Source organism: Nesoenas mayeri, assembly GCF_963082525.1.
Source record: "Nesoenas mayeri genome assembly, chromosome: Z".
Classification (NCBI taxonomy): Eukaryota; Metazoa; Chordata; class Aves; order Columbiformes; family Columbidae; genus Nesoenas; species Nesoenas mayeri.
Genome location: NC_137542.1, coordinates 68,432,030 through 68,459,137, shown reverse-complemented (window position 1 = coordinate 68,459,137; position 27,108 = coordinate 68,432,030). Strand labels below are relative to the sequence as shown.

Sequence of the window (27,108 nt, the reverse complement as noted above, 5' to 3'; positions counted from 1 at the left end):
ATCAGACTGGACGAGCATCGTGTAGCACTGAGCATCCCACCATCCTGCTCCAGGGCAGGACTGCTCTCAGCCGCAGGATAGCAGTACGAATCAGAGCAGAGCAGGGCTGGCAGGGCAGGAGCCGTACTGCAGCGCTTGGAGTTTTCGCTACCTCCTTTTCACAGTGTGGGCAGCCTGAGCTGTGACCATAATAAATAAAGTGACAGCCAGGGAGCAGAGCTGTCTGGTTTCCTGTACACCTCAGGCTGGCCAGGGTAAACACACAACAAGCCTGCACTTCAAACGGGGCCATGCCCACGGCACGTCAGCCAGAGCCCAGCCACGTGCCAAGCCAGTGCGAGTGAAGCCACTGAGCAGGAGGTTTCACAGGACAGGTCCCATGCATGGAAAAAAGGGATAGTGCCAACCAGCACAGCCCCATTGCCCTGCAATGCCCCGCAGCCAGCAGACATCTGCACCTCTGGAACAGTCATTCATGCCTCTGGGATGTCAAGGACAGTCACTGAGGTTGGGGTCTGGAGCATGTGTGTGCCCTGTAACTACCCCAGGTTCATCCAATGCTCAGCCTGCACAGTAACGGGCAGTGCCAGGATGGGTACCACGGCAGGAGAGGCTTCACACCACTGGCCAGCCCTGCACCAAAGGGCATGCACCCTGTGGCAGTGCCCTCTGCACAGAAATTGAATTGAATCACCTCGTAAGCTTCTTCCATCTGTCTGTTCCACTTGCACCCTCCATGCAGCAATCCAGCAACCGCTAGCACATTCAGCAAAGCTGAGGACCAGCATTCCTGTCGCTTCGTGCATCATCCTGACACAGTACCTGCACATCAGCATGAAACATCTCATTTCAAGTTTGGTCCAATCCTAGCAATCAAGCTTCTGATCCCAATCTCTCCACCCAGTCCTGCAAGATCCCACCAGTGGGAGTCCAGTTCATGGAGGTGGCTGATTGTTCCCAGCAAACAGCTCAGAGCACCTTTGAGCAGAAGGCAGTAGGAAGTAAGGCAAAGCCATGGGCTGGGAGGGAGAGAAATGCACAGCCCGAGTGGCCTCGGTTCAGCAGGTCCTGCCTGGGTTTGTGATAGTGTAACATAAGGCCCAGCCACCTGCTCATGTGTCCAAGTCTTGACCTGCCTGAACAAGAGCTGGCAGCTCCGTCTCTGGCCTAGTGTCCACACAGAGGAGAGGAAGACAGAAGAGAGACCCTATGGTTCCCAAATTCAGTCCTTCTGTGGTGCTGAGCAGGCGAGCAGCTGCTGGACAGGAGGGTGCAGCCAGTCTAGGAGATGTTCTTTTGTAAACTTTTGTGCCACAGCAGAATGGAGAAGCCAGAAGGTATGCGGAGGTCACAATCCTCATCTAAGTGGGAGGATGGAGCAGGGGAAGAGTTGCAATGTCAGAGATGCATAGTGTGCCAGTCTCGCTCATCCTGTGCCAGGGAGGGGTAGAGGACTGTGCCCCAAGGACTTCAGGGTGGGTGATGCAGCCTCACCGAGCACCCTGCTCACCTGGCAGAACCCATACCACCCCTGCCGAATCTGTTCCTTCTTCATGCAACATCGCAGCTTGCTAGCTTTGCTCGGAGCTGGTTCCTCAGCATAGCCCAGAGTCCCACTGCATCCCTTGTCCCATCGCCCCAGTGGTGTGTCTATCAGCTCCAACCCCCTACACAGAGACCCCTCCAAATCAAGCTCTGCTTCTCAGCTTCCCAACCTCAAGGGTGGCCCCAGCCCTGCAGAGCTAGGGGATTCCCCAGATCTGCAGCTCTGCTCGGCTCTCCAGCGCTGCAGCGGCGGAGAAAGCAGTACATGGCTCCCTGCCAGTGCTGGCGCCAAGCAGCCCAGCTCCCGGCATCCAGCGAGCACCACAAAGTGCTGGGGAAAGCTCAGGGTCTGCTCCCAGGGGAGGACCCAGGGCCAAATGCTTGCTGCAGATCCCCCAGCTTTCCTCTTTCCAGAGGGGCTGATCCTGCAAGATGCTCAGCATCTCTCAGCTCATGCAGACTGCAGAGTGAAGAGTGGTGTGGGGAGGCAGGAATGGGAAAGTGAGAAGCTGGATGGATAAAACTTCTCTCTGCTCAGGACCAGCCCGTCCTACATCTCCAGATTCCCAAAATCCATGTAAGCCATTAGTTTGAGGGCAGATGTGAGTAGGCTGGTGGGACCAGAACCCTTCTGCAAAGCACCTGAGAGGCCATGAGCTGACTCAGGGAGGGACATCCCCAGCACTGGCACAGCCCCAGCTCTTGTAGCACAGGCAGGATGGATCCAGCCGCATGTGGCTAGTGAGGCAGCAGCCTAGGCCACGAGTAGATGTACCACACTGGGCTATTCCTCGGGTGATGTGGACACTGAGCCTAAACCACAGCTGAGCGCAGCACCCGCTGCGTGGTTGGGAGCTGGTGCAGGCTCTGGGCTGAGCACGGTCACCCCACACATGGTCTCCACTTCTCCCCAACTCTGTTATTGTAGAGCTGCACAGGAGGACTGGGACAAAAGAAAGCATCAGTTTATTACCGCAGCGTTACACAGGAGGTGAGATGACTCACGAGTGTGTTATTGTGGGGTTGCAGAGATAGGCTAAGGCAGTAGCAGGTAGCTGGTTGTTATTGTGGGGTTGCAGAGGCATGGCAGGAGGTGAGCAAGGATCAGTTTGTTATTGTAGGGTTGCAGAGTCGGGCTATGACCCCATTTATTCCTGTTAGGATGCAGAGCAGTCTGTCATTGCAGGATTGCTGGTGTGGCACTGCGTGTGCTGCGCACACCCAGGGCACATGTCCCTTATCACCGCACAGGTATCGTGCCCAGGAAGTGAGGGAAACACTGAGTCCACCCCAGGGCTCCGGCAGCATCAGCCCCGATGGCATCACCTGGGATCTCCAGCGTGTCTTACAGGGACCCGATGCCATGCCTGGCCCCAGGTGCCAGGGAAAGAGAAAGTTTCCAAGGGGTCTTCACCAGCTGGTTTGCTATTGCAGAGTTTCAACGTGTTGACTCCTGAAAATTTTCACTGTGATAAAATTGCAAAACAAACCCATTTCCAAAGCAAAGCAGGTAGGACAACGGAGGAGTGCCACAGAATGGACATGCAACCTGCACTAAAAGCTGTGAGGAGGAAAGAGGCTTTTCTTCAGCTCAGGGACAAAAGCCCCGGGGGGCAGACTTCACCCTACACATTTCTCATCAAATAAACCACTACAAAAATAAACCCCAAATAAATGCTTCTCCCAGGGGCAAGGGAAACTGAGTCACACACAGGACCTGCCTGCCTCGACTCTTCTGGGATGCGGGGAGTGGGGCAGGAAGGGTTGGCAAGTGCAGTAGGTGCTGCCCCGGGAGGGCACTGGGGAGGAGGGTCCCTGTGTCCCGGGGAGAGAACCCCGTGTTCTTGGGAGAACTGTGTAGCAGCGCACCCCGTGGGGAGCGATCCCGAGCCCAGCGCCCCGGGCGGAGCGGGACAGCCAGACCCGCCGGGGTGGCCCGTGCACCCCGGAGGGGACCGCGCACCCCGCGGGGGGCTGCGGGGAGCTGCGGGGAGCGGGCGAGGGGCCGCCCCGGGTGCGGGGGGCGGCTCGCAGACAGGAAGCGTCCCGGAGCGGCGGCGGCAGATTGGCAGGGCCCTGCTCCAATGGAGCGGCGGCGGCGGCCCCGGCGGCTTCGCACCGCCCGCGCTACCGGCCCCAGCCAGCCCGGCGCGGGCGCCCCGCCGGCCCCGCTCCCGCTCCCGGCCCCGTTCCCGGCTGCGGCCCCGCTCCGCCGAGCGCCATGGACACATAAACGCGGTGCCACGCAGGAAGGTAGGAAACCCTCCCTGTCCCGTCCCGCCGGCACCGAGGGGAAAGGCTTACCGCCGCCCCGACGCCGCGGTGAGGGGCGCACGGCTGCGGGCAGGCTGCCGGCGCTGCGCAGGCAGGCGGCATCCCCGGCTCTTTGCCGCTCGTACTGGGAAATTTGGGGGGGGGGGGGGGAGCGGGGAGGTACACGTGTCCTCGCAAAGTAGCTGGCAGTAGCTGGCCTCCCGCTTGCCCCCTCCTGCCCGGGGATACCCAGTGCTGCTCCCTCTCCTCCACCCGGCGCGTCTCCGCCTTGCCCAGAGATGCTCGGGGGATGAACTGAGTCCCCGAGGTGGGAACTTTGAGCCCCTTCCCCAGCCTTCCACCCGAAAACTGAGCCCACTGTGTCTCCGCAGTGAGTTTTCTGGAGAAAGACTGCAACAGCAGCAGGCAAAATGCACCCCTGGCAGGGCCCCCCTTCTCCTGGGGGGTCCGAGGAGGGAAAAGCTGCTCCCAATTATGAGAGGCGCGGAAAGAGATGCCTTCCCATGTGCGGGCACTGGCAGGGCTTTTTGCCTGCCTTGTCCCTCCTTGCCCTGGGACACCATCTCAATCATGACTTCTCTGTCCTGTGCCAGCCCCTGTGGGCACCCAAATCCAGGCTATGCCCACTGCCACCCTCACAGGATGGCCAAGTCACACTCTCTGGCTGTGTCACCCCCTGAGTCCCTTCCCAACTCTGGCTCTGGACACCTAAGGGGGCCATGGGGCTGAGCTTGGCTTGGACATCACTGTCAGCAAACGCAGACTCTGCTGTGACGGGGCCAGGTGGTGCCTTGGGAATCTCATTTTCCTTGTACTGGGTCTCCATGGGAAGAAACTCAGAGCTGCATCAACTCCCGGACATGTTGCTGTGCCCAAAACAGTGTTGGATTGACTGGCGGTGGTGGTGTAGCCGGTGCTGAGCCGCCCATGGCTGGCAGAACGCCTCGGGTGCCAGGAGGTGCCAGCTCCTTGCAGGCTGCAGCCACGTCTGGCCGCTGCGTTTGCAGGAGGAGGTGGGGTGTTTGCATTCTGCTTCTGTTTATAGGAGAGCAGGTCACGGCGTGGTTACGCATGGAGCTGCACGGAGCCCACGGCGTCTCAGCCTGGTGCAGAGGAGTCTCATGGGGAGCTGCGAGCGATGGAGGCTGAGCTGACAGGGCTCCTGGGGCAGTGGTGGGGACAGAACATGCCCACAAGGTGTCCCTAGCACCCACACACCCTCTGCTCCACCAACCTGGCACTTTTCTAGGGCAGTGAAAGAGGCCACGTCTCCTCTCCAGAGACCTGTGAACTGACATTGGCAGCTGAAGTGACATGGAGCTGTGAGATAGAGGTTGTGGGCAGAGCTGCATGTCACCAGTGGTGGGTTGATGGGTATGTGAGGTGTGACAGGATAGGGGGAAAGCGGTCCCTGGGCCAAAACCTGGGGGATGAAACTGAAGGCGAAGGCTGCCTTCAGGAGTCTGAGAAAAAAGCAGCTCTGGTTTTGCCCTGCCTCCTACTCCATGAGCTTTGGTCTTTTGGGAACCTTGCAGGGAGGGGAAAACTTGACTTGATTATATCTGATAAGCCACTTTTTCCCCATCCCAGAGAGCTGTCCCGGCAGTGGGGGAGGAGGATGCTTGGCCAAGTGCAGGCTGTGTTTGTGAAGGATAAATGAATGACTCACAGTGTGTTGAGTCTCCCCGCCATCTTCACCGTGATAGCAGTGGTGGTTCCCCTTTGCATTATCCCTTTTGGGTATATCAGAAGCTGTCATGCTGGGTGGGCACCTGTGCAGCTCACAGCTGTATCCTCTAGCCTGCAGGTACCCTGCCTCCGCTGCCCTTCATCCCCGACTCGCCTGGACCATCCAGAGTGGGGAAACCCCACAGGTGGTGATGGTGCGCAGCACTCTCACCTACCATGAACTAGCTGAGCACTCACTTCAAACCCTCTCTTTCCGCTCCGCTCTTGTTCAAAGGCAACTCCAGACTCTTCCTGCTCATGCAGGGCTCAACCTCCCTCCGATTTCCTGCCAAATACGTTCCTGGAGAGTTTATTCCCCCGTGAGTCCGTGCCAACATTGTTGCTTTAGTTCAAGACCTCTTCTCCCTCTCCAGTGTTTACCCTGCTGTATTTATAACTTCCTCATTAGGTTAAGCAAGCCAAAGGATTCTTGCCTCCTCTTCTTTTGCAGATTTGGCCCTGGAGGAAAACCCCTTGTGAGATGCTTCCCTCAGGTGGGGGCAGGTGCCAGCTTGTGGCTTTGCTTTTCTCCCTTCTGAAAATTTCAGCACCTCTCTCAGCTTGTTTCCCCTCTTCTTGTCAAGGTGTGGGAGAGGATGGCTCTGCCCCTGCTGAAGGTGTAACCAAGGACAGAGCTTGGATGGGATGGGAGCTCTTCCCTACAGGCAAAGCACCAGGGCCTTGATGGCATTTGGGATGCTGTCACAAGGCCAGCATCAAGAATTAGCCCTGGGTTGTCTGGGGAGACTTGCTGGGATGTTTAGAGAGTTTTTGGTTTTTCTAAGTGTTCCTGTGGTTACAACAGCATCGCATGTGTGAAAATCACCACATCTCTCCAGCCGGGGATGTAGTGACCTTGTGACCCAAGTTCTACCAGCAGATATCTCTGCGTCTCCTCATGATGGTTTTCTGCTTCCATCCAGGCTGTAAAGGTGGTGAATGGTGCAGATGCCTTGCAGTTGTGGTTGACTCGTCTTCTCCAACAGCCAGATTCCCATGGACCATTTCCATGGAAAAAGGAAAATTCCTCTGGAAATTAGAAGCAGGTTTGCAGTGTCGGGGATCAGCATGTTAACAGGAATTATCTCTCGAGTCTGGCTGCTTCCCAGGTCTCTGAATCACCTTGACACGGGAGTGGGATGGGGTGAGCTTCAGGCTCTTTTGGACGGTCACAGCACCTGCAGCTCCAGAAGCAGGTACCAGGCTCTCCAGTAGAGGGGAAGGTCTGAGCTAAAAGGTGTGATTCCTCCTTCTCTCCAGTGTTGTGAGTCTGGGACATAGAAAAAAAAGAAACTTCCAAACCTCTCCTCCTGTGTTTGGGTTGGGGAAGGTCCAGGAGAAGAGGAACCAGAAGTACATCAAGACTTGATTCACCTCTGTCCTATCAGGACTGTGCACTGTGGTCACATCTGACCACAGTGGAGCTTGGGTTTGCTCCAGCAAGGATGGGTTCTTGCTGAAAAAACTCACAAGGGATTTTGGAAGGGTTTGCTGGGGCTGTCTGGTCAGGGGAAGGTCACTTGCGCTGGTGCCTGGCTTGTACACCTTTCCTGAAGATGTTTCTGGAGATGATGAACATGGGCTGGAGGGACCTCAGGTCAGACCTAGCATGATCGGATGTGGAGCTGGCCTGTGCAGGCGGCAACAGCCAGGGGCATGCAAGCAGGGCCGCGCATTGCTCAGGAGAGGGGAGGATGCTGAAAGCTTTTTGGAAATCAAGCCGGGGCTCGCCAGAGGCTGGTCAGCTCTGGTCCCCTCCTCTCCAGAGGAGAGGAGACGGCCAAAATAGAAACAGCCTAATAAAAATGGTTATGGACCCACAGAGATTGCCTTATAGGGAGAGGTGGAAAAGTTTAGGCTCCTTCATCTAATCAAATCCTGATGGTGGAAAGAAGGTCATTTGGGCATCTTCTGGTTTACCCCACCTCCTAAATCGAAAACAAGGGATCCTGAAGCCTTGTCGAAAAGCCAGAGCTGGAGATGCACTGAGGGGAAGAGGGGATGGGAGAAGCTGCCAGCTCTATGGCATCTTGGGGAGGGTCTCCTGACTTCAGCAAAAAGGGACTGCCACCAAATCCCATCCCACCTTGGGGACCCCTGAACAGGGCTCGGGGCTGCCATCCTGTGGGCAGCCCTGAGGGGTGTGGATGTCCCTGCAAAGGAGCATGTGAGAGGCGATGGGGGTGGCGTGGCACCCCTGCAGCACGTCCCCGCAGGCTGGCACGGCAATTCCCGTCCAGCTGTTTCCTTCACCTTCCTGTGCTTTCACCAGCCCCTTCCTTTGGGACTGAAAACTCTGCGTGCTTTGTCCTGGCCAGACCAATAGCTGCAGCTGGAGCCGGGGATCTCACCAGCCCCTCTGATGAAAGCCGGCATGGGCATCAGTGCCTCTTGAATTCAGTAACACTGTGAAAGGCGTGATTCAGCCATCACCTTTCTGCAAAAGTAGCTAGGAAGAAATCAAAAAGTGTCCTCATGCAGGGTCTCCATCACAGGCTGGCCCAGCACCGTGCCTGTGTTGCGACAGAGCTCCCGACAGCTGTGCTGCAATGGCCCTGCAAAGGTCCCTGGGGATGGCTCAGCCGTGGTGGCCTGGCTTGGCTCTGCAAAAGCCGCTGTCACGCAGGGTGCCCGGGCCAGCTGGCATCTCCCCAGACTTTCTTGCAGGGCCAGGGCCAGCCCCCAGCCCCTGGCAAAGTCTGCAGGAGCCTTTCCTTTTCTTTCCATGAGTCTTGCCTGAGGCCTCAAGGCTTAGGAGGAGCTGGTGGATCCAACCAGCTGTTGCTCCATACTTGTCTTGCAAGGGCCAACACGCAACCCCAGGGGGTTCCTCAGTGCTTGGGCTGCTTTTGATTTTTCCTGCGAGGCTCCCAGGGAGCTGTTGTGTAGCTCCTCTGAGGCTGGTCCACCCCATCCCAGCTTTGAGTATTGCAGCTTTATGGCTGGAGCACAGCTGCATGCAGGGAAGCATTACTTTACCCCACAAGTCCCTGATCCTGCACCTGGCTGTGTTCCCCTTCCCCAGCTGGGGCTGTGCCTGGGGTCCTTGTACCCCCAGCACCCAAAAACCAGTTTGTTGCCTTCGGCTCCCGAGCTACCAGGTTCCTTCTCCCCACAGCACCAGGGGTGCACACAAGGAGCAGGATGCAGCCCCCCCAGGTGCCTGTCACCACACAGGGAGCAGTTGGTGTGATCTCCAGAGGGACCAATCTCTGGGAGCCTCCTGTTGACAGAGCTCTCAGTCTGCTGCAGATCCCCATCCCTCCTTCCCAAACGGAGGCTGCAGATACGTGCCGAGCTCTCTGGCAGCTCCAACAGCTGGACAGCTTGCCTTGGAGGTGCCTTGGTGGGCTCCACATATCCACTGAGGCGCTGAAGTTTGGACTCGGAGTGGCCCAGGAGGAGGATGCTGAGATGCCTGGGCTCAGGTGGAGCAGCAGTGGTGCTCGTGCTGTACTTGGGACGAGTGAAGGATGTAAGGGGAGCAAAGTCCATGGGAAGGTCATCTCAGTTTTCAGCCCTAGGGTGCAGCTGCAGGAGCGAGATGGGTGCTGAGGCAGTGTGTCCTGCTGTGTCCCCAGATTGTGTCCCCAGATTATATCCCCATGAGACGTGTCCCCAGCAGGGTGGTTAATGGTGAGCAGGTCCAGCTGTGCATGGAGGATTTTCTTTCTCCAATGCCTGGAAAGGCCCTTGAAGGCTTTTATTCACTTATTTTCTCTGTCTGCCGAGGGGAGCGTTTAACCCTCCTGGGGTGTGCAGTGGACCTCAGCAGCACTGCCAGTGATGTGGCAGCTGCATCTTGACCGGCAGCAGCATTTCAGGAATGGCAGCGAGTGCCTCTCCACCACCCCTTGCCGCAACCAGCGGAGGGTGGAGTGGGGCCGGAGGCAGCATTTGTGGCCAACTCTATGAATTTCCAATTACTGTCTCGCCTTGCCGCTGCGTGAGAGGTTCCTGCACCTCATTTTTGGTGAAACAATCCATTTTTCTCAGTAAAGTAATAGCGTGGGCAGGCTACTTGCTGACGGAGAGCCAGCAGCCAGCACCAAGGAGCCTGTGTGCCGGGCTGCCGGCCGTAACCACCTTCCCCGGGCGATGCAGGAATGCTGACCTAATAGAAAAGACATTTAAAGAGAAGTTCTGGAGAGCGGCTCTGCTCGAATTTGGCTCATGCACATGGCTGCTGGCTGCAGCAGGGTCTGTCTGTGCCTTAGCAGGTCCCAGGGACCAGCACGGGCAGAGGGGACATCCCTGATGGGAGCCAGGCACCAGGGCACGAGCCCTCCCAGCTGTCCATCGGCACAGCAGCTGCTTTATTTTCTGGAAGAAAAGGCTGCTTTGGGTGGGCTGTCGCAAGCTGTGAGCTGAGACTGAGTTCAGCGCCCGGCTACAGCTCTCCCAGGGCTGGACAAGCAGTGGCGTTTCACTCTGGCGTTTTCCAAATGAGATGTTTTGATTTTTCTTTTTTTTTTTTTTTTTTAATTTTATTTTATTACCCACCCCAAGGTAATGTTTGGAAGGCAAATTTAGCTCGATTTAACTCAAACCATTTTAAAAAAGTAAAACCACTGAAAACTAAACAAGGCCTATCATTTAGAACAAAATGTTTTGGTTTTCATTTTCCTCTTGGCACGAAAAATACAAACTTTTTTTTTTCTTTTTTTTTTTTTTCTTTTTTCCATTTTCCTCTTGACCTACAAACAAGTTTGCTTTTTTTTTTTTTGTTCCTCCTGGTTGTTTCCCAAGACTTCTTTATGTGATATGTGGCCAGGGGACAGGCAAGCCCCCGTGCTGTCCCTGGTGGGACGAGGGTCCCAGGGCGGGTGCTCTCCCATTGAGGCCGGCGTGGTTTTGCGAAGGCAAGCAGGAACCGCTCTCCTCACTGCCAGCATTGACTCAGCAGGAGCTCCTTGTGGAAAGGGGAGGCCCCCAGGGTTGGGATTTGAGTCTGTCCCAGGTCTCCTGGAGTGATGTGAGCCCCAGGGCTGAGCCCCGGGGCTGAGCCCCGCTGGTACCCAGGCTGGGCACAGCTGTGCCGTGGTTGCTGTGCCCTGCTGCCGGGCATCCCTACTAGGAAGGGCGAGCTCCAGCATTGCCTTCTCTCCTTGTTTATTCAGGTTTAAAATTAATCTGACCTTCTACCGCTCAGGCTTGTGCAAACACAAGTGTGTCCCTGAGCGGGATCTCCTGCTGGCCCAAGGAGAGTCCTGTCTGTCCCCAACTTTATGCAGTCACTGTGCCCTCTGGATGAGGTCCCTAGCAGGACTGGGGTGTGGGGCAATGTTGGGGCACCCACTCCCACTGTCATTGTGCCAGCCCCCTCCCATCAAAGGCACCTCTGGCTGTAAATCAGGGCACGGTTAATCCTCCGGTGAGACCTGCCAGGAGGCTGGGTGCCCAGATCCGGCGTCTCTGGGCTGGGCAAGAGGTGGCTGCGATGCCTCCATCTCAGGCAGGAGTCCACATGCCAGAGCCAGCGATTGTTCCCCAAGCCTTGACTCCCTCCGTTGCCCACTGTCCCACTGCTGTGTCCTCCATCCTTTGCCAAATCTCAGCTCTCCGCCCTGCCCCAGCCTCACTGGGCCGTCAGCTGGGCAGGGGTGGGAGAAGAGATGATGGGGCGCAGTATTGGGGCCAGCCCTGGTGCAGAAGTGAGCGCCCAACTCATCCACCACCTGATTTTATTTTATTCCCTTCTCAGTGCCTCGCTGCATACCGCAGCCGTGCTTTTTATAGCCCCCAGCTGCAGCCTCGGCGTGCTCCCGGCCAGCTCCCCGCTGTGGCCCCGCTCGCTCAGTGCCAGCAGCCCCGGCCAGGGCGGGGGGATGGATGCTGTCCCCGAGGTCCCCGCAGCGGTTCAGCAAGAGGAGAGCACGGGCTGCGGAGGAAGGCAGATAATTAAACCCTAACCCGGAGCCACGCTCCCGTGCCGGCGGAGGCGTTTAAAGAGCCGCATTAGTCACCCCCGTCGCAGCCGGCGCGTGCCGTGTGCCAGCCCGGAGGCGAGCGGCGGTGGCCTGTCCCTCACCGTCCCCTCTGGTGCTGCCCAGGGATGTTTCCTGCCCGCAGAAGCTGCCATCTCCTTCCATGAAATATGGCCAGTTTGCTCCTACCCTGGGGGGTGTCAGCAGTCCCCTCTCCACCCCCAGTTCCGCCCCTCCAGGCTCTGACAGGGTTGCAGTGCCGTGAGAGGTTAAAGGGAGGTTAGAGGTTCATGCCCGCTCCCCAGCAGGGCTTTTATGAGCACCTGGGGCTTGCCACCGTGTTTCTGCGTCCTGCAGACGTTTCTGCAGCTGGGATGTTGCTATGGGGTCTGGAGCAAGGAAGAGGAGGTGGGATATGTGGCTTGGTCGCAGGCTGCACGCCCAGAGCATCCCTGTGTTGGGATGTGGGGTTTGCAAAGCAGGGACAGCAGCCAGTGGGCAGGGACCAAGCATCCTCACTGGGAAGCAGCAACAGGGGGGACGCGGTGTCTCCCTCCCTGTGCTTTCTCCAGACGTGATTTCACCGCCGCGGGGAGGGAGCGTGGCCAAGGGACGGGTCCTGCTCGCCGCAGCGGCACCCAGCTTGCTCGCTGGGATGTTAGTCATTTGGGCCGTGGCTGGGGACAGGGTGTGCCCGGGGTCCCCACAAGCTGGGGGGACCCGGGGTTTTGGGATGCTGCCAGGGAAAAGGCAGAGGGATGTAGAGAGGGATGGGGGGAGGTTTCTGGGCTCACAGCTCACTGTCCCCCTCCTCAGTGCCCTGGGGAGGGGACACAGGGCAGCAGTGAAAACAGATGTGCACTGACCATCTCTGGCCAAGCAGCAGTGGCTGGGACGGGACCGCCTTTGCCGGGCTGACGCCCGCAGCTGTTTCCCGATGTCCTGGCCATGACTTTTTGGAGTTAGGCACAGCAGCAGGAAGGCAGAGGAGATGCTGAGGGGAGGCAGCATCGTGTTGCAGGGATGGATGTGGGGAGATGTCCCAAGGAAAGGGCTTCTGCAGAGGTTTGTGGGTCCCTGGGGATGGAGAGAGAGTCTGAGGTGCCAGGGAGCCACATGAGACCCTGCCATGACCCCTTGCTCTGCGTGGGTGCTGAGGGTGTTGGATGCCTGGGGCTAATTTTAAACCTTGGCCAAAACACCATCCGGCTTGTTCTGCCTCCGGCAGGGAGGCAGGGAGAGGCCGGGCAGTGAAATACCAGCAGTGCTGCCGTGTGGCTGCTGCCAGGCAGCTGGGGCCAGGCAGCCTTGCCTGCACACAGGCAGGGCAGCGGGCAGGGGAAGGCAGGGAGCTGCGGGGGTGTGGAGGAAGGGATGTGCAGGGGTGGCTTTTCAAAAGCGCCAGCTGTAATTTTAACCTGGTGCAGCTGGCTGCAGAGTCAGGGTAGGGCGCTCCTAAATCTGCTCCCACCCGAGGGTGCTGGGCTTCACCCTGTCAGGGTTGGGGGTCTCGCCAACAGCACCCCGGTCCTTGGGCGAGCCAGGGGTGGCCGGGGGGCTGCGGGAAGGGGAAGCTCCTGGTACTGCTGGCCAGGTGCTGAGCATGCCGGGAGAGGGGAAAGCCTCGGAGACTCATTCTGAAACAAGGCTGCCCTTTTATTCTCCTTTACGACTGCATTTTAATATCCACAAACACCCCTCCCTCCCCGGGCTGCTGCCAGCAGAGCCTGTATCGCCTGCGCTTGGCCTGCTGAGAAACCCCGGCCAAACCCTGGGCCCAGTGCAGGGGAGAGGATTATTTTCCCCCCTCGTTGTTTTTTTTCTTCTTTTTTTTTTTTTTTAATATATGTTTTCTATAGCTCTAATTGGACAGGCTTGAGCCCCAGCCAAGGCAAACACACCTGGGGGAACCTCGCCTTACAGACCCCATCTGCTGTGTCGGGGGCTCTGCTCCCCGCGCAGCCGCTGCCTGGCCCCTTTATAGGGGAGGGGGCTGCTGGGGGGGGCGGCGTAGGACCGCTCCCACGCCGAGCCACAGAGCAGCCTCCGTGCAGGAGGAGAGCCCAGCGAGGCGGTGCAGGGAGATGGTGCAGAGGCAGCGGGGCGCCCGGCAGAGCCCCGTCCCACGGCGACACTCCCGTCTGGCCTGGAGCTGAGGTATCTGCTTTCCCCCCGGTGCTGCTATGGTGACACTGGGCTCTGCACCCACTGGGGCAGGATGCTGTGGGAGGGGGACACAGTGGGTACCAGAGTGGTTTTGCTCTGCTGGGGAGACAGCATGTGTGCATCAAGGGGTTGTAGCCCCCAAAATCTGCTTGTGCTTGGGGAGGGAGGGCGTGGGGTCTTCCCAGCCTGTCTGGGTATGTGTGTTGGGCTGTGGGACCACCTACCCGGGGACACCCTTCCAGGGACCATTCGGGAAAGCAAGCAGAGGACATCAGCATGCCAGACCACCACAATGGGTTGCACTGACAGCCAAATCCACACTGGGCTGAGCTTTGGGTACTTCTTTCCATGACTGCCGGATTTCTTGTGGGGCTTTGCAGCTGTGTTTTTCTCCCTCTCATTGTTTCAGAGGCCACCATATAGTCCCCATTGCTGGTAGCCTGAGCAGCACCAGGAGCCCCATGCTGGGGTCTGGTGGGTCCCACACTACGTCTGTGCCTGGCTGGAGCCAAGGGTGCTCTTGGGGTCTCTGCTTGGAGTCCCATCTCTTAGGGGACGGGGGTGCACACCCTGACTGTGTTATGTGTGCCAGGGAGGAGCAGCCGCCTTGGGGGGCATCATCACCACAGCTCATCCTGGAGGACATTTGCTCCTCCGCTGTGTTCTCCGCTCCATCCCCAGGGGTGCATGCAGCTCTATCTGCCCCAGCAGAGAGCAGGCAGCACTGAGCAGGCATCACTGCTGCAAACTGCCCTCCCCGTGCCTGGGGTGCTGCTGAACGCTCCTCTCAGGAGCTCCAGCAGCCCCTTCGCCCTTTATCCCCTGGCTGGTGGAGCAGAGATGCCTACAAAGAGAAATACCAGGTGCATTGGGGTGCAGCCCCCAAGCCCTTTGCACCAGCATTGCCATCTCAGGGCAATAACAATGCTAGGTCACAGCTTAAAATACAAAAAGCAGGATCCGGCCTCACCAGGATCTGTGGGCTCCCTTCAGGTGATGGGCTGGGCTCGGGGGGTTGTGCAGGCTGGGATGTGCCTCTGTCCCCCTTCGGCTGGAGGATTTCCCTGTGCATGGGGTGGATTTTGGGGTGCGGCTGCTACTGGTCCTTGGTGCCTCTGGCTGTAGCCAGGGCTGTGCAGAGGACAGCTCAAGCGTTTCACAAAGGATTTTGGAGCTGCCTTGGCCTCCAGTCAGAGCAGGCTGCAATGGGAACATTTCGAAATTCTTTTGGATGAGGAAAATTCCACAGGCAGCCCCCCTCCAGAGAAAGTTTGGGATGGCTGAAATGTTTGGAGTGAGAGGCTGTTTGCTTTTGTTTACTCTGAACTGTAACACTGGGGGGTGAACAACACCCAAACAAAACAAAAGGAAAAAAAAAGAGACAATAGGAGCCTGTAAACAGAGCTGGCCCAAGCGGGGCTGGGGCGACGCTCCAGCATCATGGAAGGAGATGTGTCACCACACTCACCGTGTTGCTCTGCTTTCCCCCCCAGCTCGGATACGATTGCACTTAATCTTTCAAGATAATTTAGTTGTTTGTTGGGTTTTTTTGTTGGTTTTGGGGTTTTTTTCCCCAGCAGAAAGCAAGTGGGTAGATGTTTTTCCAACCTTCTCAACTCAGGTAGGGCAGAGCCTCCATCCCCTGGCCCTGAGCTGGAGCCCCCAGCCTTGGCAGTGGGCTTCTGCCCCAGCTTTTCCCCACTTCTTACCACTTCTCTACCTCTCCTTTTGGCTTGGGGGCTGCCATCTGATTAACCTGGCATGAGGCAAGGGGCATGGATGCTGCTGCAGCTGAGTACTTCCCCAGCCTCCATCCCTGCCATGTGCCTTGCACCCTCCTGCATCCCCCGGGCTGCCTTCCCTTAGCAAAGCAGGCAAGGTTGCCTCCAGACTTAGAGAAGACAAGCCACGGTTATCCCATCAGGTGTCAGAGTCTGGCAGCGGCATCCACACATCACACATTGCCAGGTGTCTGCAACTGCCATCCTCACCCCACATGGGGACATTGCTGGTGGGGTACAAAGGGTTAACAAGCCACCCTTTGATAGTGGCTTTATTTGTCCACCTATGTGGCCCTTAATGACATCTGAAATCCCTCTCCAGCCCAAAATGGATTTTTGTTTTGCAAAAGGAGCAACAGCACATGGTGAGCTGGGGGAGCATTTGTGTAAGGTGAGCTGTTTATTTTGGCTCTGCCGCCCCGCAGCATTTTGGCTGACCCGGGCACCTTCGTACCTCGGGGATGGAGCTGAGCCTGATGGCTCCCAGGCACAGGCCAGCTTTGGAGCACGGGGAGGAATGGGGGGAGCACCAGGTAGGGAGATGCTGTGGGTCCCCTCTCCTGCTCAGAGTTCCCAGCACCAGCCTGCAGTTTCTCAGGAGCATCAGGAGGAGCTGGGCTTGCAAGGGGCATACACATCTGTGCAGATACATGTATGTTGGTCCCCTACGTATATGAGTGCATATGCTCTTTTGTCAGCTCCAGGGCCAGCTTATGGGGGCAGTTTTTTCGGCGGGGGTTGAAATGCTGAGGCACAGGCTGGTACCCAGCTGGTATCCATCATGCTGGCAACCACGGGTTCACTGAAACCTCTTCCAGGATGGGCTGAGCCCAGGAGCAGAAAAATATCCCAAATCCTAAAACGTTCCCGGGACAGGAAGAGCCTTTCCCACCCTGTTCTAATCACAGGGTGGCCCAGCTCACAGCTGGCGTGTCACACCCGTGTCCCTAGATCCAGCACGGTGCCTGTCCCTGTCCCATGACCCTGTGCCGAGGACACTGGGGACACAGACCCCCACAATCTCTATCCTAAAATTAATTTTCGGGCCATAAAAAAGACCCCCGGCACTGAGTTTCTTTACAGCTGGGAGATTATTTTTAGGAATTTCTCTGGTGCGTGGCTTCAGGGGGGACCGTGGGGATGGGGACAGGGAGGCGGGGACCCCTTCTCTTCCCCCCTCCAAATGCAATGCTGCCAGCTGGCACCGCATCGGGACTGCTGGCTGCTAACGGGGCCCTTACTGTTTTGATCCTTGCCAATGCCTCTGGTTACAGCCAGGAGCCAGAGACTTCTCCTTCCCTTGGGAAGGAGCAGAGGAGGGTGGAAATCAGGGCGTTGAGGTGGGAGTTTCCTGGCTGGTCTAAGAGAAAAGCCTGACCTCCATGAAGCTACCACCATGCCAAGGTGTGTGGCGGCTCCCTGGGCCCCCAGCACCAGGTCCAGCTAGTGGCCACCAGCCCCGCAGAGGAGAGAGGTGACCCTCGGGATGTGGGGGGTGTTTTGGGCTTGGCTTGGGACACCAGTGGGGCTGTGGTCGGCTGGGCATCATCAGGGGATGTCATGCAGGTGTTGGTCAGGGTTAAATGGAGATGTGCGTTGTACCCAGCTGTGGAGATGAACTGGTGCCCTGGGTGGCATTGGGGTTAAACCTGTGTTTGGGCCAAGCTGGGATTTAATCCCATCTTTGGAGTGGACTGGTATTAACTCCACTTCTGGGCTGCATTGAGTTTAGCCCCACATTTTGACTGTGCTGCCCGATGGCTGAGCTGTCTTGAGTTTAACGTCATGTTTGGATTGTGTTGGGGATAACTCTCTGTTTTGGCTGAGCTGAAGTTTAACTCCACACTTGGGCTGAACTGGGATTAACCCCACTTCTGGTCTGCATTGGGTTAAGCCCCACATTGGGACTGTGTAGCCCCAGGTTTGGGCTGAGCTGGGGTTAATGCCACTCCTGAGCTGTGCTGAATTTAACCCAACACTTGGACTGCATAACCCCATATTGAGCTCTGCTCGATCTAACACTACGTTTTTGCTGAGCTGGATTTAACCCCACTGCTAGACTGTATTGGATTTAACCCCAAGTTTGGACTGTGCTGGATTTAATCCCACGCCTGGGCTAAATGGCATTTAATCCCACTCCTGGATTGAATGGGATTTAAGCCTGTTCCTGGGCCAGGTGGGGTGTAATCCGTTGTTTGGGCTGCCCTGAGTTAGGCCCCACACTGGGACTGTACTGAGTTTAACCCTGTGTTCAGGTTGCACGCAGGGCTTACTGGACTGCGCTGGGAAAGGCTGCCACTGATTTTAGTGTTTTAACTGGGGCGATTCCAGTGCGCTGGCTCAGCCCAGCCTGGCATGGTGCCCCCACTGCCAGCAGGCATGGGGGCCCATGGGTGCTCAGCACCCCACTGAAGGGTTGCAGAGGAAACAGCTCTTTTTCTGGTCCCTAAGGCAGCAGAAGGCCTGGGAACAGCAAGTGGGGGTTCTCCGCTTGGCTTTGGGGAGCATCACCCTGACAGTACCCCAGGGTGGGCGAGGAGTTGCCCCCAGGCACTGTGGGTGGTCCTGTGGGCTGTGCATGGCCCCAGTGGCCCTGGAGGTGGTGGAGGACATGGTTCCCTCCCTGCTGGCACCCATCGCTGGACTTTATTTGGGTACATAGCAGCTGGGAGGGTACCAGCAGCATTTAGGGGACAGGGATGGCTGGTTGCAAGGGACTGTCCCAGCAGTGGGGTTGAGGCTTCCCCCTGCTCTGAAGTTGCATGTTAATGCGATGATGATGGAGGTCACCAGTGGTGCTGCTGGGTTTGTGGGCAGATCAGCAGCCACATGGATGGTCTCAGACCATGCCACAGCTTCTTGGGCAGGGCACAGGCGCTTCTGTGGGGCTGCCAGGAGAAGGGCGGTTTAGCAGGTGCTGTACTCCCAAGCCTACAGGACAGCAAAGAGAGCGAAATTCCTGCTGCTTCAAAACGCTGCCACCCTTGGCCACAGGTTTCCCATAGTGGGCACCAGCACAGAGGAGAGTCTTGGGTGCAGGACCAGGGATGCTCCCTCCAGCTGAGGGGCAGGAGAGCAACGTGATGCCATCTCCAGGGTGTTAGAGCTGGACGGAGTCAGGCATCGCCTATTGCAAAGCAGCTTTTTGCAGGTGGGTGTCTCTGGCAGGGCCAAGAAGGCAGCAGGCAGAGCATTCTCTGGGTGATTTGCTGCATCTCTATTGCAGCGATGCTGCTCTGGACCACCCTGGGGAGAGGTTAGGCGGCCCCTCAGTTTTCTCTGCTCGGTGGGGAGCATGCCCTGTCTCCCCACTGCCATCCTCACCCCTGTGACTCAGCATCGTCTGCTTTTGTCTGTACCACCACCACCCCCAGCTCTGCATGCGGCTCATTCTCTTTGAAGAGTGACTTCAAATGAAGCAAAGCAAAAAAATACCCAAAACAAACTGTCTTTCAAAGTGCCGAACACAATGGAAAGTTGGCCTCCCCCGGGAATCTGCGCCAGGCTTTTCCAGGCCACGACGGGGGGACTGTCACACCCCATGTGGGTGTCGGTGCCAGTGCACATGACTGAGATTTTGGGGGATGTTTTAACGTGCAGTATTTCAGTTTGGACGGACAAAGGGGCCCACAGCAAGATTTCTCCCCACAGCTCCCAAAATTTTTGGATGAGCTGAAATGTTGTCCAGCGGGACAGCAGGGTCAGTGCAGGATGGAAAGTGGCACCTTGTGTTTCTGGTTCACAGCCCCTGGTGCCACGCATAGCCTGGTCACACTGGCCATGATGGTGACAAGAGGGAGCAGCATCTGTCACTGCTGCCCTCCCTGCAGGGACAAGCCACAGCCCCAGGCTGGGTCCCTCTGCCCCGGCCATGACAGGTCACCCAGCCCCGGGTGGGCAGCAGACGCCTCTCGGGTCTGGATTAGCATGCAGGGAGGAAGAAAAGCTCCGATTGTTCCCTCTGTCCCGGCTCAGCTCCAGCATCACTGCCCTGGGACTCCCTGTCTTGCAGACATGTCACTGCCAGTGCAAGCACAGAGGGATGTTTTCTCCTTCTGTGTGCCCATCGTGGGGGTGAAGAGCTGCTGAGGAAGGTGGTCTGGCAAACCACCTGTGTGTGTGTCATTTGCACGCCTGTTTTCCCATCAGTGAGGGAGTCTGGCTGCAGAAAGTTCGAGGATCCTTTCTGGGCAGGCTGTTTTGGCCCCCTGCCACATCAACACACCCGTGGGCTGGGGGAAGCTCTGGGTCTTTCCCCGCTCTGCGGCTCCTTCCCCTTTTGTTTGTGGCCTTCAGGCAGGCGAGGAAAGGCTTACCCTGTTTCTGCTCTCTGTGGTGATGCTGGGCTGTGGCTAGGTTTTGGCAATGCTCAGCCGGGTCATTTACTAAGCCAGTGTGTGCATCTGTGGGGTAGGAGGGAGTTCGGTGCTGTGTCACTGCACTGCAGCTGCCCAAAAGAGCCTGTCTGAGGCAGGGGAGCTTATGGGGTGCTGGGGTGAGGATGGGGAGCTCTAAAGGGGCCCTGGGACAGAGGTACTGGAGGGGACGATGTAGGGTGGCTCTCAGAGTGGGTGGTGGGGAGATCATGGAGATCAGTATTTGGAGTGCAGCTGGGGACAGGGTCTGCAGAGATGCCCTCTGCCACCACATAGAGGTCTGGGGTGCTTCTGGTCTGTTGGCAATACCACCTGCAGCCAGGTTAGCTGGACAGGGCTTGCACCCTTCCCCGGGGATGTTAGCAGTGTCTGGATGCAAGTCATGCCGTTCCCACACCTTTTCCCTTGTCCACCCAGGGGAAGATGCCTTTCAACATCACGGCTCTAGGGTCGTTTTTTGTTTTTCATCTTTGGTCTTGAAGCACTCAGCAGCCCTGAGACCTGTCAAACTCATGTCAGCAGTGAGCCAGCGCCCAGAGCGCGTCCTCCTGCCACACAGGGGCATGGTGCGCAATGGGCGCAGCAGCTCTGCCTTCACCCTCCGCAGCGTTTGCATGGAAACTCAGGGTGGCCAGGAGAAGAAATGATTTTATTTTAAAACTATTTATCTCTCTCCACACTAACACACTCTCCCTTCTCTCTGACCCGCGCCCATCCCATTAACTCTAGCCCACGTGATGTTTGGAGTTATTTTTGGTTGCTGCTTTTAAGTGTATTTTAAGTCTCTTTTTTTTTTCCATCACCAAAATATTTTACTTTCAGGCCAAATGTTCCCAGTTAGTTACCAGCATAGCTTTGGCAGAGACCTTTTAACTGATGTTTCTTGGGAACATTTCTACAAGTGGTTTGGTAGGAAAAGCTTATGACAGTCTCAATAAATCACTTATGTTTGGAGATTGTGTTTGAGGCTGCCTGGCGTGTTCAGGACAGAGCTGATGCGGGGTGCCACACACCTTCCCCCCTGCACTTGTTGGATTGCAGCACATCGCCTCGTAGCTCTTATTTCCTTCGCCACGTGATTTGGTTTGCAGCCATGGGCTTCTGCCCATGACAGACGAACCGGCAGCTGCTCTGGGGTGCATTTGCAGGGCTGGGGCATCCCTCCCTGGAGCCCCTTGACTGTTGAACCTGGGTGACTCAGAGGGATGCAGATTTATACCCAGAAGCTGCATCCTGCACTTGGGGGTGGCAGGGAGCTCACTTTCTACTGTGCCTTCAGCCCCTGCCCGCCTGCGACTGGGAGCAGAGCACAGTAATATGGGTGTAAATAAACAGGCCTTCCTTTTTTGTGGGAGGTGGGCAGGGAGGGTCTTCTAGGGAGAAATGATTCAGCTGTCTGTGCCCGCTGGGGGCGGATATGGCTGGCTCATAGGGACAGTGTGACACTGCTGGTATGGATGACATGATGCTGTCCAGGACGGCTGCCCTGGGGTGATGCTGGCCGGGGCAGATGGGGTGATGCTCACTGAGATGGACAGGGTCATGTTGGCTGGGATGGATGCCCTAGGGCAGTGCTGGCTGGGAAAGACGGTGGTGCCGGCTGGGATGGACAGGGTGATGCTGGTTGGGATGGACAGGGTAAGGGTGGCTGGGACAAACAGGGTGACACTGGCTGATATGTGCAGAACAATGCAGGCTGGAATGAATGCCTTAGGGGATGCTGGCTGGCACAGACAAAGGAATGCTGGCTGGAATGGACAGAGCGATGCTGGCTGGGATGGACAAGAGATTCTGGCTGGCACAGACAGGGGTGAGAAGACTCACATCTTTGTCTGGGGTTGACCCATGGAGAGCAGAGTGCACACCCCTTCCTCAGCATCCCCCTCACTGGTGGTCTCTGGGTGGGAGGAAAGGATTTCAGGGCCATTCTCCCTGGGCCCAGATACTTCAAGCATCCCAGAAGGGCACAGACCTGCACATACCAGCCCTGCAGCAAGGCCAAGGATGGGCAGTGATGTGGGACCCCCATCCAGCCCAACTTCTAGTAAGGTCTGATCTCTCACAGACATACTGCCCTGTCTGTGTGAGCCTATTCAGTTCTAATTGCTGCCTCCTGCCACATAAAAACAGGCCAGAAATTCTCCTTAGTCCCTTCCTGCTCCAGCAGCACCAGCTTAGGTCTCTGGACCACCCTGGGGCTGAGCGCCAGCTCAGGCTCCCAGCACAGGACAACAGTGTCAAAGAGCCCTTTGTCTTGCCAGCCCATGAAGCCACAAGGTCCTGGTCAATGTTTGCCCTTTGCATCCCCCCTCCAGGCATGGGGACTCCTCAACAGCTGTGACAGTGGAAAAGACCCTGCCTGCTGTCCTGGATGGTGTCGCAGCGGTATGGTCCCCACGCTGTCCTGAGCAGGACGCAATGAGAGGAGGGGGAGATGCAGGGTCTGTGGTCCTGCAAGGATGCTCTGGGCCGTGGACCTTGCCCGATGCCCCATTGCAGGGGATAACACCCTCTCCCTCCCCACTCTGCCTCCTCCAGATGCGCAATCCCATCCCAGGCCTGGGCAGGGTGATGGTCTTCCTCGCAGCAGCCCTGACGTCAGCCTCCCTCGCCGTCCCCGAGGGCTGGGAAGAGGAAGGTAAGCCACCCTCCAGGCCCCCCACACAGCCCCCACATCCCAGACATGGGGACCCTGAGGGGACTCCACTCCCCTCTGGCAGGCACAGACCTACCAGAATCAGGGTGTACACAAAATGCAACCCTGTGGCAATGGGTGTCCTCTGTCCAGGACCCCACTGCAGCTACCCCTTGCCCAGCCCCAACTGGGACCAGTCCTTCCCAGTCCCGCATGGTGGCAGCTGTGTGAGGCAAGACCCCACAGCCAGCACCCCTCATCCCAGGGCCAGGATACAGCCCCATGACCCACAGCCTTGACATGGGGTGGCACAGGGTGCTAAGACCCATCTGAGGGTGTGTGTGTCCCTCTAGGTGTGCAGTATGGACAGGTGGGGACAGACGTGACGCTGTTGTGTGCCGGTGCCCACTCCGGGTAGGTCTTTTCTGTACGCACTGGGAGATTTATCCGATGGGATGGTTTGCAGGTGGTAACCCGGCAGTCCCCATCCTCTAATGCCACTTGCCCGATCTCTCCTCCACAGCTCGCTGGTGCAGTGGCGACGAGCGGGAGCTGAGGCATTGCCGGAGGGCTCAGCCATCCATCATGGAGCCCTGGTGCTGCCGCACGCTGGCTTGGCCTCTGCGGGGACCTACAGCTGCCACAGCAAGGACGGTGACCTCCTGCATGCCGTGTCCCTGTGGCTGGGGTGTGAGTAGCATGCTCATGGGCTGGGTATGGGGGGTGTGTGGCCCCATAGGAATGGGCCAGCAGTACCCACACCCCTGGCAGAGGCTTGCCAAGGGAGGACTTGTGGTGACCCAGGGGTGCCTGCATGCTGGCTGGGCTGCAGGATGGAGGAGGTCTTGCTCACTGTCACTTTCCCCCCCAACCCCAGACCTGCCGGGAGTCCCCTTTGTGTCCTGCAGAGCGTCCGACTATGAGAATTTCTCCTGCTCATGGACATCCAGTGTGGAGACCTTCCTCCCCACCAGATACATCACCACCTACAGGTGATGTATCCCTACAGTGCAGGGGTTGGGGGATTTATGGGGCGAGCCAAGGGTCCCAGCCAAGGATAACCACCAAATCCTGCCAGCCATCCAACCCATGGTTCTCCTTCTGCCCCAAGAACCATGCTGCACCTCAGAGTATGTCATATTTTGGGATAAGCAGAGCACAGAGCATGTCTTGCTCCAAGGATGGGCCCCCAGCAGACTGGGGAGCTGGCACACGCAGGCTCCCTCCCTGCCGACAGCTCTGCCAGCACCGGAGGGGCTAGAAAAGAGAAGCAGGTCATCTGCAAGCTGCCGAGTGCTTCGGCATGCTTCAGAGTGAAAGAAGCCCCGGCAGTGTCACTGCTTCTAATTATCCCAGCAGGCCAAATTAGCGGGCTGCTTTTGAAGTCAGCCGGAGCTCATAAAGCACAGCCCTGCTAAAAGCTGCAGGAGCAGGGGGCTGAGCAGGGCTCAGCAAGGAGGGGGCTGTGGGAAGCCAGGGGCTTTGGAGGCCATAGGGTGAGGGCTTTTATCAGCGTCCCTGTGCCTTTGCTGCTGCATGATGAACATCAGGTGGGCAAGGGTGGTCCTGCAGGGCAGACCCTCCTGAGCACACCACTATCTCATTCCCCTGGGACTCCTATTCTGCCAGGCTGCTCACTAGCGGGGCTGGGCGTGGCGTTAGCTCCATCCCTTGTGCCATGTCACCCCTGTATGTCAATGTGGGAATGAGAGGCTGCTCTGTGGTGTGGAGGCCCCTGTCCTTCCTCTGGGTTATGATGGGGATGGCTTCATGCTGTCCCCTCATCCTCACTATCTGCTTTTGTATCTCTCTCTGTGGCAGGAAGAAATCGCTGACAGGCGAAGAGAAGCGGAGGTAGGACCCCCACCCTGGTCCTGCTCCCTGGGGTCTGACCCCTGTCCCAAAGGCTCTGCCACCGTCCTCAGCAGGGTCCCTGAGATAAGGGCTGAGTGTCTCCATGGTGGAACCAGCTCCCAAGCCTGGGGCTATGGGAGAAGGGTTTGCCCCAAGGAGGGCTCTTCCCAGGAGAAACTGTGGGACTGAGATTTAGGTCACTTCAGTCCCTCTGAGAGGGATGTGCCAGGCCCTGGAGGGGTGAGACCAGCTGCCTGGACCCTGTCTGAGCCATAAAGGGGAGCTGCCTCCTCCACTGGGCTCTTGGTATGAGGGTCTTCCCACATGGCACCTCCTTGGCAGCACTAGGACACTATGCATGATGAGGGTGTGTCACTACCCCTTCTCCCTGTCTGCAGGAACAAGAATGGGCATGTGGGGCCATGCCTGCAGGATCCATCCCACCCTGGCACCTGCACTGTCCATGGGTCAGAGTTCTGGAGCTCCTACCGCCTGAACATCACTGAGGTTAACCCGCTGGGATCCAGCTTCCGCCTCCTCGATGTCACCATGCAGGCCATCAGTGAGTCCCTCTCCATCAGTCTGTTTGTCCCCATGTCTGTATATCACCTGGGCACCCAGCCCTGGGTGGCAATGGGGAGCCCAGCTCCCCTCTGCATGGCAGTCTGGTGTGACAAGGGCTCCCTGTCATCTCCCACACAGTTAAGCCAGACCCTCCAGAGGGGTTGGTGGTGGAGCCCATCCCCTTGGCCCCACGGCGGCTCCATGTGAGCTGGAAGTACCCATCGTCCTGGCCCAAGGAGCCCCACTTCCAGCTGAGGTTTCGACTGCAGTACCGGCCCGTCATCCACCGCTCCTGGTCCGTGGTAAGTGATGGGCGAGGGAGAGCGAAGCCAGTGTGGGAGCAGGGTGGGCATGGGGCCAGGGTGGGCAGCAAGGGGTGCACCCTTCTGCCCAATGGTTCCTCTCTGCCTGGCACAGGTGGAGACAGTGAACCTCTCCGAGGTGATCACAGATGCCTTTGCTGGGCTGGAACACGTGGTCCAAGTCAGTGCCAAGGATTTCCTGGATGCGGGGAACTGGAGTGAGTGGAGTGCCGAGGCACGGGCAACGCCAGTCACAGGTGCGAGTGGGACAGGCTGAAGCACTCAGCATCCCTGCCAGGTTGTGCCATCCCTCCCAAAAGCCCCTACAGCACTGGGCTGCCCTGCTCCAGCTTGGCACTCGTTTCCCCAGATATCACTCAGGGCAAGCCCCAGCTCCTGGAATCCCTTAAAGTTGACCCAAAAAGCTGGTCTCATGCACCATACAAAAACTGTGCTACAAAGGGGCAAAGCATCTCCCAGCCCCATGGCAGGCTGAAGCCCTGCTACTGCCATTTGGGGTTTCTCCCTACAGCCTCAGGTCTCCTGTAGCACCAGTAGCACCCCCGGCCACCCGTGGGCTGACAAGACCTTTGGGGCACAGAGGCACCCTTCTTTGCTCCTCCCTGTGTGTCCCTGGGGTGCTGGCCATGATGTGGGGTGAGTGATTCCCACCCACTCTGTCCTTCCAGACCCAGCCACTGCGACAAGTGAAGAAACCACTACAGATCCCAACCTGGAGAGCCTGGCTGAGGAGCCCTCCCAGGCTCCCAACCCTGAGCCCATCAGTGAGTAGAGCTGGGGGTGGTGGACAGGACTGGGGACCGCACACAGGCAACTGCCTGCCTGTGCACACCTGTGGCTGAGAGTAATGGGAAGGGTCTCTTGCCCTGTGCCCACACATATGTGGGGTGCTGGGATACCCCGGGAGCTTGCAATAGGGTCCCCCAGGTGCCAGGGGTTGTGGTGTCCCTTGACCGTGACAGTCTCTCTGTCCCAGACCGCAGTGACCCCCTGGAGAAGACGGCTGTCCTGGTGTCCCTTGGGATCTTCGCCTTCTTTGTCCTGGCTGCTGTTCTTGTCATCACCATCCTCATATGGTAGGTTGGGTTTTGAGAGGTTACTATCCCCAAACCCTCAGCACAGGGTGCCCCATGTTCCCCGAGCCCTGTTCTGGGTTCCCTGCCCAAACAGACTTGATGCCAGCCCCATAAGGTGCTTTATGCTCCTCTTGGTTCCTTGCCACATCAATGCGTCTTGCCAGCACACCCCACCAGCTGCAGCACTGCCCAGCTTGCTGGAGTAATTCTGATGAGCCCGCATCCATGGGACCTTTATCTGTATCCCAAAAAGATGCTGCTGTCACTAACAGCCCCCCAAAGCCTCCTGCCTCACTGGGGAGTCTCATGCTCCAGAGTCAGCACAGAGACCCCTCCAAATGCCTTTGCCCCCTGGCAGTCCTGTCCCCAAGAGCTGCTTGCTGATCCTGTCCCTGGGTCCCCTCTCATCCTGCCACACTTGAGCAATCTCTGCCATGCTGTGGCTCTGCTGTTGGTTTGTCTCCACCCCAGCCCTGCTCTGTGTTGTGACCAGCTCCTGTTGTAGCTCTGGAGCTGACCTGCTGGAGTGGCATGGCACAGCTGGGCACAGCTGGATGGGGGTGCAGAGCGGGATTACTGGGGTTGTGGGCAATCCTGGTGCACAGGGATGTTGCTTGAGGTCCTCAGCCACCTCTTATTCTGTCCCCAGGCTCCGGGTGAGGAAACATGGCAAGGACAAGACAAAACCCAACTTCTTGGTTACTGCCACCCACTTGAAGGCACTGCCGAGTGAGTTGGGGTGCAGGGGGAGTAATGGGGAGGATGCAGGGGAGGGAGTGTAGGGTAAGGGGCAGGTCAGTGATCCCCCTGACCCCCTGCCCTCTCTCTTGGCAGAGGCCCAGATCCTGTAGAGAGCCTT

At 57.7% G+C, this 27,108-nt stretch overlaps 1 protein-coding gene across 1 annotated transcript; it reads left to right on the top strand.

The window, feature by feature from the left end:
- Nucleotides 1-22,335: 22,335 nt before the first annotated feature.
- IL11RA (interleukin 11 receptor subunit alpha) lies at nucleotides 22,336-27,100 on the top strand (the record flags this gene model as incomplete). The annotated part of the gene is made up of 12 exons (XM_080362554.1): nucleotides 22,336-22,435; nucleotides 22,786-22,846; nucleotides 22,956-23,122; nucleotides 23,310-23,424; nucleotides 24,254-24,286; nucleotides 24,685-24,848; nucleotides 24,989-25,152; nucleotides 25,268-25,409; nucleotides 25,842-25,937; nucleotides 26,150-26,249; nucleotides 26,899-26,978; nucleotides 27,084-27,100. The coding sequence occupies 12 exons, from the start codon at nucleotides 22,336-22,338 to the stop codon at nucleotides 27,098-27,100; spliced, it is 1,239 nt and encodes a 412-aa protein (XP_080218680.1).
- Nucleotides 27,101-27,108: the final 8 nt, after the last annotated feature.